The 12,585-nt window shown below is 39.1% G+C and overlaps 1 protein-coding gene across 4 annotated transcripts in view; it reads left to right on the forward strand.

Annotated features, from left to right (window-relative positions):
* The window catches only part of ltbp1 (latent transforming growth factor beta binding protein 1), a 175,920-nt gene that overhangs the window by 118,137 nt on the left and 45,198 nt on the right, over positions 1 to 12,585 (forward strand). For 3 of the 4 annotated variants that reach the window (XM_070978139.1, XM_070978140.1, XM_070978141.1), the window contains exon 11: positions 8,617 to 8,784. The exons of the other annotated variant lie outside the window; for it this stretch is intronic. In XM_070978139.1, coding sequence (XP_070834240.1) covers positions 8,617 to 8,784 — 168 coding nt within the window. The remainder of the gene's footprint in view (positions 1 to 8,616; positions 8,785 to 12,585) is intronic. 4 annotated transcript variants of the gene reach the window in all.

The following is a 12,585-nucleotide window of genomic DNA, read 5'->3' on the forward strand; positions in this document are numbered from 1 at the left end:
TATAGGGCTTACTTTTCTACCTAGAACTTTAAATGTTAGGGCTTTTAAAAAAAAATATTGGATGCATGAAAGGAATAGTTCAGCATTTTGGGAAATATGCTTATTTGCTTTCTTTCCTGATTGCCCTAGGGACTTTGTGACACCCCCAGTACCTGCTCATTCACGTTAGGGAAAATAGGTTCATTTCTGGTGATTCCTACCAGTGGCACAAATTTCGACTTTTCAGATATGCTTATTTTCTCATGCACACCTCCCAGTAAACACAGCCAGACAGCAATCGAACACAGCCTCCGAGACTTACGGAGGCCAGTTTGATGACAGGGTACAATACAGAGGTGCTTTTCTTGCTGGGTTTGGCTCCAGGTACCCCTGGGCCATGTCAGACAGGAGCCCTAGCTGCACAGCTATCCAAGTTAACTATCTAAGGTTGGCTACAGTTTGTAGGAGTTAGCTTACAACCCCAATTTCAAATAAGCTGGGATGCTGTGTAAAATTTAAATAAAAACAGAATGTAACCATTTGCAAATTAACTTTTACTGATAACAGTGACAAGTTAGCAACAAACAAAGCTATCTCTCCATCAGGAAGCTTCATAAATCACCAAGGTAGTGTATTTCCTGTCACCAAACTGCATCCATCTCAGAGGCTGACATTGACAAGGTATGTTGTCAAAGTCTCATAACAAAGACATCTCAAACAATGTCAGCTTTGCATTAAAACTGACATAATTGTTCAAATGACACTTAATGATAACAGTCATACACATTCATAAAGACTCATCATTGTTCATGACAGGTGTCTTGTCATGTTATTATTGTGTCATATCAGTCTCAACACAGTGTTACCCATTTGAAAAATATCAATATCAATAATAATAATAATGATGTTCTTAAACAGTTGAAAAATACTAAAAAAAAAAAATCACAAAACTATAATATTCATAACAATATTAACATATGGAACATATAAATAGTAAATTATTAGAGGTGTAATGGAATACATCAACAGGATGAGTGACTGAAGAGAACTCACATGCAGACACAACTGTACGGATGTCTGTAGAGTTGGGCTTCCTGGGCTACTCCATATTTACCAAGGCTGGCTGCATGTCCTAGACCAGGTTTTTGGTTGGGTCCCTTCCAGCCATAAAAGGCACCCAGTTTGTTTGAACATCGGCACTGTGCCTGGAGCTCAAGTTAGGTCTCCAGTCTCCTTGTACTCCTCTGCCTTTAAACATATTTGGGCTGCCACAAAGTCCTTATTCATATTGTGCTCACCAACATACAATACACAGAAAACAGACACCCCAACTCTGTCAGATGAAACATTTCCAATAAAACTGCACATCAGTCAAGAGCCTCATATTTACACAAATGACAAAGCTGGTGGAGGACCGGCTACACAGCCAGGACCAAAATCATATTCTTCAGGACTCTGAGGGGGTGTCTATAGATGCAGGCAATGACTGCTGAGAAGTAGCCAGACAATTGGCAGCAGAGCTGGGGTGTCTGGTCAGCCTTCATTTTTTCTGATAGGAGGACATGGCATAAAAAGACATAAAAGACATAAAAACTGCTACAACACCTCAGAGAGAGAAACACACACACACACACACACACACACACACACACACACACACACACACACACACACACACATGGACTTCCCATGTTGACACACCCACAAGACTGACTCGTCCGTAGGTAAGAATTGGAAATGGATTGTTTTGGCTACTGAGCGACCAGAGATACAAGATTTTTGTTGTGGTCAGCTCCCTTTGCCTCTGCAGGGTCTGTCTGGACACAACCCAGGAGATCTTGTTAACAGCCCTGACCACTGTTTTCAGCTGGGCCTGGGAGAGATGTCAGATGGGTGGTAGAGTCTCCATCATGATATGAAGTATATATTATACTAAGTTATTGGTAATCCTTCTACTGATCACAGGTGGCTTGGCCATTTGCAAAGGCACAAGCCTAGATTTTGTTACTGTTCACATTAGCCTTGTGTTATAGCCACTTAATAGCAAGATAAGAACTCACATAATCTCTTGAAGGAAATACATAATTTACATGTTAAGGATTTAATATGACTTAAATCAACCATACATGCAGGTCTTTAGTCTGCACAACAAAAGGGAGAATACAAGGTATGAAGTGTGATCTGTGGCTCCTCTTGTCTCTCACAGTTTAAACTTGAATGGAAATGTTCACATGAGCTGCACAAACCATGTTTCAAACATGTCCTGGTTGCATGTTAGTAGAGCTTGCATAGAGCTGTAAAATTCACAAGTTTCCTGAGTTTTAAAGTGTCTTATTTGTCTTTTTTCAAATTTTGCATATTCTCTCAGAGCATGGTCCCAGAGACCCCGAATTTTGTGTGGTGGGTGGGGCCTAGAACAAGCCCAGATTACCAGCTCCCCTCTATGGCATGTTGTAAAAAACTTTACTCACTGGTTTTACACCTTTGTATGAAAGTAGCTAAGATTGGAGATTTTTTTGTGAATCTCTCTGAGTCTTGATTTTTTTAGTATGTTCTCACCAGGACCAAATGGGTGACTTCCATCTTTGCACACTTGTAGCACTCAAAATTCCTGTTTGCCACCCCCCATTACATTCGAATAGGAAATATCCCAACTATACATACCTAAATCAACATGCCCACTTGAAATACTACTGGGGTGGTCATGTATCTTAAATGGACACTTGGAGATTGTCAGATTTATTGACCATTAGCACAGGTGCCCCTCAGGTGTGTGCCCTCTCCCCCCATGATCTCATTATACACTAATGTCTGAATTTCCTATCTTGCTGACTGGTGTAACAATATCAATTTGCAACTGAACATCAACAAAACTAAAGAACTTATGGTGGACTTGCGTGAAAAACAGGGAGAACTACTACAGCTGGTTATCAACACCCATGTGACCAAGACAGTGGATCATTTCAGATTCCTTGGGACCACAATCTTCTCCTCCCTGAAATGGGAAGACAACTTCACAACCACACAGTAAAGACAGCTGAGGAAATTTGGTGTCAAAGGTTACAGTGTTACAGATCTGCAGTGCTCTATGGCTCAGGAGGTAGAATAGAGGTCAGTAGTTCGATCCCTGGCCTCAGCATGTCAAAGTATTGTACCCCAAATTGCTTCCAATCCTGTGTGCGTGTGAATGGATAATGTGTGGTGGTTTAGCTGCTGTACAAATGTGCGTGTCAGTGGGTGAATGCAGACTTATAAAAATGCTTTGAGTGCTAGAAAAGTGCTTTATAAATACAGTCAATTTACCATTTCATAGAAAGTGTGCACACTGTCTCAATAGCTGTATGTTTACTGTTGTTGAGGTTACCATATCAGCTGTAAAGTTGATAGGGCAATAAATTATTGATTATTGAATCTGAGTAGCAAAATGTTTCTTAAATGGACTCTTGGAATGGCAAATGTTTCCCAAATTTACATGTCAAAATTGTCATTTTTGACACCTTTGTTATCTGATAACTGAGTTTCCTGGTTGGACGGAGAGGAACTGGAGCTATATTTAATGGCACCACACAGCTCATTCGGACTGTAATGGATTTGGACAAACCTTGGCTAATTTAGGCAGTGTAATTCTTCTGGTCTAAATTTTGCCTACCTGGGCCTAGTTAGAGCATTGCAATACATTTGAAATAAAAATTGGCCTTTCTGGACTGAACTGGAGTCATGTACTGCAATTTGCCAAAAGAATGACCTTACTGGACATTAATGGGGTTATGTGCTGCAGTGTGTCAAGTGCAGTGTCTGGACTCATACCACCCATTTGGACAATAATTGTTCCATTTGGCATAACTATGTCCCAAGCGTCACAAAGTTTCCCATCTGTACAGGAAGGGTAAGGGTGGCACACAGGAAAAGTCCCATTACCGAGAGTAAGATGAGAGGGTGGATATCAATCCCATGTCTATGCATTAACCGTGGAGCTTATTTTTGATCTTTGGACAGAGTGAAACTAGCTGTTTGTTCCTGTTTCCAGGCTTTATGCTAATCTAGGCCAGTGGTTTTCAAAGTGGGGGCTGGGGCCCCCTTGGGGGCCACCAGGGGGTGCTAGGGGGGCCTCAGAATTGGAGGGAAGTTAAGAAAAAAAGCAAAAAAGCAAAACATGTTAGTTAATAATATTCTTATGCTAAACAAAGGTAAAAATGATTGAATAGTGAACACACACACAATTGAGAGAGGTTTGGTTTCTTTTGTTCTGTTCTCAACAGTTTGTTGAAAAGTTCATTATTCAGTTGGAATATAATACAGTGTTAAAAACATGTTTGTTAATATTCTTATGCTAAACAAATGTAATAATTATTGAATAGTGAATAAAAGTAAGAAAATTATTCTAAAAGTTGATGTTTCTTTACATATTTTGTAGCATTGTCGGTGGGTTTGCAAAGGGGGTCCCTGGCCAGAAGCTAATGCTGTTTGGGGGGCCATGGCATGGAAAAGTTTGGGAACCCCTGATCTAGGCTGACCATGTCCTGACTCCAACTCCATGCTTAAGACACAGATATGAGAATGGTGTCAGTCTTCTCATCTCACTCTCAATAAGAAAGTGAATAAGCATATTTTTCATAATGTTGAACTCTTCTATCATGGCTGAAGTCAGTAACTGCTAATGGTCTCAATGCTATATGTGAATGAGTGATACTTATAGGTAATAAGTGCAATAAATGTGAATACATTTGCATCAAAATGCACAAAATATCAAGTGCATGAATACTTTACATATTCACTAGGGATCACGTCACGTTTTTTTGTCCCCGAGTCCGAGTCATTTGATTTTGAGTATCTGCCGATACCGAGCCCCGATCCGACACTTCTATAAAACATTATGAAACAAACTAAGCGCAAAGAATAAGATCCAGGATGTCCCTTATTTTTATTTATTTATTTAACCAACGGCTCTTTTATTAAATGTAACACTTATGCACAATTGTGCATGCATGCAGTGCAGTGTATTGTAAACTTCTATGAGGTAGCTTGAATTACAGTCTCTAGTCAGAACAGAACACAGAAATAAAATAAAATTTTTCTTCACATTAGGCATAGTGCAACATTAAGTAAGGGATAATGCCCGATGAGGTGTCCATTATCAGAAATGAATGGACTACGTGGAGGCGTGAAGCGTCCGACGCGAAGCATCCGACGCGAATGAATGGACTTCGCTTTCATTTCTGATAATGGACACCTCGAAGGGCATTATCCCTTACTTAATGTTGCACTATTCCTAATGTGAAGGAAATTTTATTTTATTTCTATATATACCATGGTCACTTACGAAAGAAATAAATATTAAATCAATTATTAATACGTTAATGTTGTTTTTTTCCGTTAAAATAGTAAGATTTTCCCAAGAAGTGGCTGAGTGGACTATTTAATATCTCTCGTGCCACGTTGCCAAGGTAACCGGCTCTGGCCACAGAACCTGCAGCTCGCTTGGCCGCAGCTGTTATATTAGACCTAATCAGTGGAGGGAAGTGAGATGATTGCTTAACGTTATGTTACATGATACAAAGTGTCATTTCAGAGGGCAAGTGCACCTTTTACCGCTTGTGTGTGTCCTCTACTGTCTTGCCGTTGTGATAAATAAACTGTGAAACAACGTATGTTAACGTATGTTCTGAGTTTCTGTTGCCATGGTTACCAACTAGCGTTTGAGCAAGCGCAATTGTTCTCGTCGTTCACTCTGAAATATTTTCACACAGCAGACATAGTAGCAGCATATCACGCACCTCAGCTTCAAACAAACTGCTGCGTGGTGCTGTGTTCCGCGCATGCACTGTTCAGTGGCGTCTGTCACAGACACAGACCCGGCCTGTAAACGTTGGTAGTTAATACCTTTTCAAAAATTGTTCTGTATAGCCACGAATTTAATCCATTCGTAATCTGCCCTTTATTATTCCTAGTGCTAAATTAATGAAGTAAAAAATAATTTAATTATATAGAAATCATGTATTTAAATATTTTTGTGCTTTTATTCAGTTTGACTATCGACTTTGACAGCAAGGTTCTAAAAGTTATATAATTTGTATTCATATTATATTTAATTTGTGTGTAAATGTTATAAACAAACAAGTACTGATATGTTTGAATGAGAGGTTAAGAAAGTCAAAATTCAAATTCTTCTATTATTGTTGTATTTATACTGTAATAGTCCAAAATTATGTGAATATGCATATTGCATAGTTTTAGTAAAATAACATAGTCTATGCCTCATTGCCTCTAGAAACATAGGAAAAAACAGCTTGACAGTAAAATAACACATGATATCTCTCTAATGCACTTTGCCCATGACAAGAGAAACATACACAAACAAACAAACAAAAAAGCCTGACACGCACAATGTGCGGTTAACTAGCGGCTATAACTTGTAGAGGTGTGTGTGCAGAGTTGGATGACACAGAGGATGCTTATTGCTCACTTCACTTAGTCAGTCATCTTGCAAGAATACACCGTGCTTAAGCGAATACGCTGCAAAACCTATTCACCAGTTGTTTACTCCCTCGGGTCGTTGTTTTCGCAAGACTAGCAGTGGCCGTCTCCAGTAGCTTAGCGATTAGCAGCAGGGCACGTCTGGGCACGTCAGGGCAGTGACGGCAGAGTGAGGGCACGTTGTGGATCATGTGACCGACCAAGGTAGATCTAAATTATTATTATTTTGTTTTATTTATCATTATTTTGCCACACAGATGGACTTTCACACACACTTACACAAAAAAGGGCACTTTGGGCATCAAGGGGCAAAGGGGCAGGTGCTCCAGCACACATCGGCCCCGATTTCCAATCACGTGATCGGATCGGGACAACCCTAATATCCACCATATGTGGGTGAGTGCGTGTCCATTTGCTAAGCTTTGTTTATAGGCATTTGAGAGTCCGTTCTCTCTGTACATCGATGCATCATGTAAACCATACAGTTAAATTTTAGCTGAATTAAAGCCTCAGAACAAGTTTTAGCCAAACTCATACAGCACTCACTCCTGATATTTTAGCATTTGGTTATTTGTTAAAATAGGTCAAGTATGTAACCAATAATTGATTTACTGGCAACAAGGTAAACTTGAACTGAACTTTATTTTACATGTAGTCCACTTAAGACACTTCTCGGTTGGCATTTTGTGACCATGTTGGATTATACCAAGGACTTTAAAAACACAAAATGAGCCGAAGTATCTTGCATGCCTTCATCTCAGCTAGTGCCTGACCTTGATAGTGCATGAAGGATTGGCATGAAACCAGATGTTTTTCCTTCAACATGTTGTCTGTGCTTTGTTGTGTTTGAATGTGTTTCTGTGTTTGGCTTTAATTGTTTAAATGATATTTGTGCCACAACAAAATATGGCTGTCCATCGTCTCTTTGTGAAGTATGTCTTTTTCTCTATGTACTTGTGTTGTTTTAGATTCACACTCACCGGCCACTTCACTGGGTACAATCTAATGTGGTCCAATACAGCAGCCCTCCCACTGATTCTGCCTTTAATAAGATAACAATCTTCAGTTTTGATTAATGCTGTCAACAAAGTAATGATTTAACTACATGTCTTATTGAGGTTGTAATTTGTGGTGGCGTTGGACTGGCCTACATTATATTTAGAGGCGTTCCAAATATTTTGTCCACCCCCTTTACATTATTATTAATCCTGAGTCCAAAAAAATGGGATGCTGTGTAAAACATAAATAAAAACAGAATGCAATCATTTGCAAATGAGCTGAGTTAATTAACAGTGGTTTTGCAAAGTGTTATCGAGCCCATGTAGTGTTATCCTTTATACAGTTATGTGTTTGACACAGTGCTCAACCTCGCTCCATACTTTCTTGTTAACAACTGACCCTTTTGAGGATGCCCCTTTCATACTCAATCATGATACTATCACCTGTTAACAATGAACTTGTTTACTTGTGGAATGTTGCAAACAGGTGTTTTTGTAGCATTCCGCAACTTTCCAAATCTTTTGCTGCCCCTGTCCCAAAATGTTTGAAATGTGTTGCTGTCTCAAATTCAGAATTAGCAGATATTTACAAACATCAATGGACTCGATGAGTTAAACATGAAATGTGTGTGTGTGTGTGTGTGTGTGTGTGTGTGTGTGTGTGTGTGTGTGTGTGTGTGTGTGTGTGTGTGTGTGTGTGTGTGTCTGTCTGTCTGTCTGTCTGTCTGTCTGTGTGTGTTTGGGATTTGGGTTGTACATGTACATGAGGGGGCCACAAAATTAGAAACACCTTATAATATAATGAACCCCAGTACAACAGCACCACTTCCTATGACCTCAGGAACAATTGTAGAATTATAGTATTGTAAAAACAGAAAAATTCTAAACTTTGGAAAAGTGGAATTCATGGCAGAGCTGTTGTGCTGGATCACATTTGATTGTACAAGTGTACCTGATGAAGTTGCCAGTGAGTGTGTACTAGGCTGTGTTCATGGCAGGAGTCTGTTCAAGTGAGAAGGGAAGGTTGCTTTGGTGAAGGGGACCTCTTTATTTCTCCACTCTCTGTCCTCTCTTTCCCCCATGTATGCATCTCCTACACTCTGGTGCACCACTTCCTACGCCTCGCCCCTCCTCCTCTTTGTCCTCCTCCTATGCTCCTCTTCAGCCAGCACGCCTGCCATCCAAGAGGAGAAGGGAGCTTGCTTCCGTTTGGTCAGCTCAGGGAGGCAGTGTTTGCACCCAGTGTCTGCCCAGCTGAGCAAACAGCTCTGCTGCTGCAGTGTGGGCAAAGCCTGGGGCCCTCGTTGCGACAAATGCCCCCTTCCAGGAACAGGTAAGGCCCCCAGCCATGTCAGACATTTATCCTGTCTCAATGAGAACTAAAAGCTTTCTGCCCAAAACTTTCTTTTCTCACTTGTATGAAGAGAACATTATGCCAAACACAATTCAGCAATCTTGCATTTCAGTTTGGCTTGCAAATCAGCAAAAGCTTGTGTCAATGCAACTCACAGAGTTAAATCACTCAGTTCTGCCCAGTGGGTCAGTGTACTGCAAGACTGCCTATTCTTGAAATCAACAAGTCACAAGAGTGAAGGAACTTTGTTCCAAATTTCTAGAGTGAATTACTTTTTTGGCATGCTGGTGGCTGCAGAGATGACAGTGTCGGTCTGTCATTCTGTCCATCGGTACACCACTTTGATCCTCTGATGGTTCCCTAACAAAAATCAGAAATTCAGAAATATTGTACAGACATTCATAGATCCAAAATGATTTATCCTAAAGACTGTGGTGACCCTTAACATTTCATATTTTGACTATTGGATGGTTAGTTGTGAGAATTTGGTTCAGAAATTCATGTCCCATTTTGGATGAAAACAACCCTGATTCCAGAGAAGATGGGGCACTGTGTAAAAAATTAATAAAACAGAATATGATCATCTCTAAGTCCTTCTTGACATATACTCAACTGAAAACAGTGTGACAATATATTTAATGTCTTACTCTCTTTTTTTGACTCATCAAATAAATGTTTGAATATATACAAACACATCTCAAACAAGTCGGGACAAAGACTGGGAAAGTTGCGGAATGCTCCAAAATGGGGCGAGCTTCACCACTTTGTGAAACACATGATTGTATAAAGGATATAACAAGCTTATGAGCACTTCTTAAAACCATTGTCCACCTGTTAAACGTCAGCATGTTAACATTTAACTCCAAGTGCTGCTGATCCTCTTGAACTGCCATTATGGCTGTAGACTCGAACTAGAAGTTAAACTGGTTGACATGTTCATCTATTGCTCTTTATGTTTGAGTGTGCCAATCCAAAGTCTCAGTGACAGGATGACAACTGCACAACAATTTGAGTCTTCCTAAACTAGACAAACCAGTTGTAAACATTGAGCTCTTAGTTAACTAAGTGTCTTTTATGTAGAAGTAGCTCCTGTAGAAAGGCATATAATGATTACAAAAGGCACTACAGTCTGTTACGTAGTTATATTTGCTGATAGGCAAAGCCACTTGAAATTGCTGTCTTTGTGAATAATTTATGGTATGACAATTCCTTCATATGGGAAATGTTCTGTTATAACCAGAATACTGACAGAATCTATCAGTAAATATTCTGTAAACACTTCTCTCAGAAATGTTATTTTAAAGTGAAAGTGAATTTGATTAAAATTACAAAGAGGCACAATATAGAAAGAGTTACCTTCAGAGTTAAGAGAAGGGTCCCACTACAGGATCTCTCTCATAATCATAACTCAAAACTTTTAAAGGCAGGTTAACATAGTGTTGAATAGAAATTCAGCTAAGACAGCATTATGTAATAATAACATTTCTGACATAGAAGTAGAAATCCATCAGGATTGTAAATGTATGCCAATTGGCTCTGGAATGCATTTCAGTTCTGTACAGTATTACAAAGTATGAGTTAATACAATAAATTGTCCTTCAGTGAAACCTTGAAACCTTTCTAGCAAATAGAAACCATTCTATTTCCACCACTATTTATTACAACAGCAGTTTAAGTTTGTTTCAGAATTATGAACTTCAATAAAAGAAATTACAAAAAAGAAAGAAAACAGAAGATCCTACTGTATGTGTGTCCTGTTCTTTTATCCCAGGTACTTTCTGTCTGCATGGGTCTCACAGCTTGGCTAAGTAGTGGCTTCTAGAGTTGCCTTAAGATAACATTAGCAAAACCTTTTGCAGTAGTTGTTATCACACTCATATTTTCTACTTTCCTGTTTATTTTATTTCCATACAGCTCTTCATGTTCTTACAATTTTGTCTGACAATTATTAGTACTTTAAAACGGTTGTAGTTAGCGGCATCCTTAAGATGCCATCCGTAAGATGCCTTTTGAATGGTTTAGTGGTGGCAGGCACAAAGTAAGTTAGCAAGGCTGTCTTTGTGTGAGCTGGTTAGACAAAACAAGTCAAAGATAATGTACTGTATGTCACAACTGTGATTATCAACCTTCTTTGTTACCTAAGTGTTTTCTTCATCAGGGTCTCTGTGCATTCCTAGAAAAAGTTTGATGCATCATTTGACACTTATTCTTCCACACAAAACTGACCAGTTATGTGCCAGGTGGTGATAATGGAAGAATGTAAAACAACAACAAACAAATCAAACCCTGTTGCTTGAAGTAAGGCAAGAGATTTTTGCTGGCAGAAAACAGATAATCGTGTAAATTTGTAAGTAGACCTATTTATTTTACCACTCAGTGCGCTCTCAGTGTCTTTCATTTATTTTTAACATGACGACTGCACATTCTGGAGGTCTCAAACTTTAAACTTGATACAACATATTAAAACATTGTGCAGAAATAGCATTTAGATCTGACAGTGTCCTCTATTGGAGGATACCTGGAAATCACTTTAGTTTTTGGCCAAATCAAAGTAAAATTAATTTTATTGATTAATTAATCAAATGATCTGTGACAATCACCAATAGTTATCAATGACCAATTTTGTAATGGGGTTTCTATTAGCTGCAGTACCACCAGTGTAAAATGGAAAATGTCAGAACCAAGCATAAAAGCATAATCCAAAGAGGTCTGTGTCTTCATCATTCTTTTACTGTGTGTATGATATGCTGTGTAAAACTGAAAGTGTTAATATTACTTGAAACAAATAGTAAAAATGTGATTTTCTGCATCACCAGCTGAACGCTTGTGGGTTCCAGCTGCTGTCATTTACAGGCCATCGTTCAGTGACATTACTAACATGCGTCTCAGCAAGTTTGCATACATGTACAGTCATGTGAAAAAAATTAGGACACCCTATGAAAACGTGTCTTTTGACAAATTTAAACATATGGATATTTAATATCTATTTTAACAATACTGAGAGATACAAATAATATAATTAAACAAGTAAAACTGAAGAAAATATTTTTAAAACCTTCTGTAAAATGTAATAAAATAAAAATGCAATTTCTGTTGAGGAATAAATTAGGACACCCCCACATTTTTTCCCTCTTAAATTGGCTGAAATCACACACAGGTGTATCACATCAGGTGCACATGATTACAACATTGTCACTCAGCATTTTGAAGAAGACTTGCCGTATTTAAACCTCAGTCATTCAGTTTGGTGAACTCCTGACTGTTGACGTGAGAGTGAACACCATGGTGAGATCAAAAGACCTGTCTGAGGCCTTCAGAAAGAAGATTGTTGCCGCCCAAGCAAGTTCACCCCAAGAGCAGACCACAAGATGCTTAAAGAAGAAGAAGAAAGAACAGGACTTCTGGAATAATGTTCTTTGGACAGATGAGAGTAAAATTTAATTATTTGGACACCAGAACAGAGGACATGTTTGGCGCACACCAAATACTGCGTTCCAGGAAAAGAACCTCTTACAAACAGTGAAGCATGGAGGTGGAAGTGTCATGGTTTGGGGATGCTTTGCTGCAATAGGACCTGGTCAGCTCACCACTATAGAATCTACCATGAATTCTTCAGTGTATCAGATGGTGCTGAAGAACATGTGAGACCATCAGTAAGAAATTGAAACTGAAGCGGAACTGGACCCTGCAACGTGACAATGACCCTAAACATACCAGTAAATCCACCAAGGACTGGCTGAAAACTAAGAAGTGGAGAGTCCTGGAATGGCCCAGTCAAAG

The sequence above is a fragment of the Chaetodon trifascialis genome, chromosome 13 (assembly GCF_039877785.1).
Source record: "Chaetodon trifascialis isolate fChaTrf1 chromosome 13, fChaTrf1.hap1, whole genome shotgun sequence".
Taxonomy (NCBI): Eukaryota; Metazoa; Chordata; class Actinopteri; order Chaetodontiformes; family Chaetodontidae; genus Chaetodon; species Chaetodon trifascialis.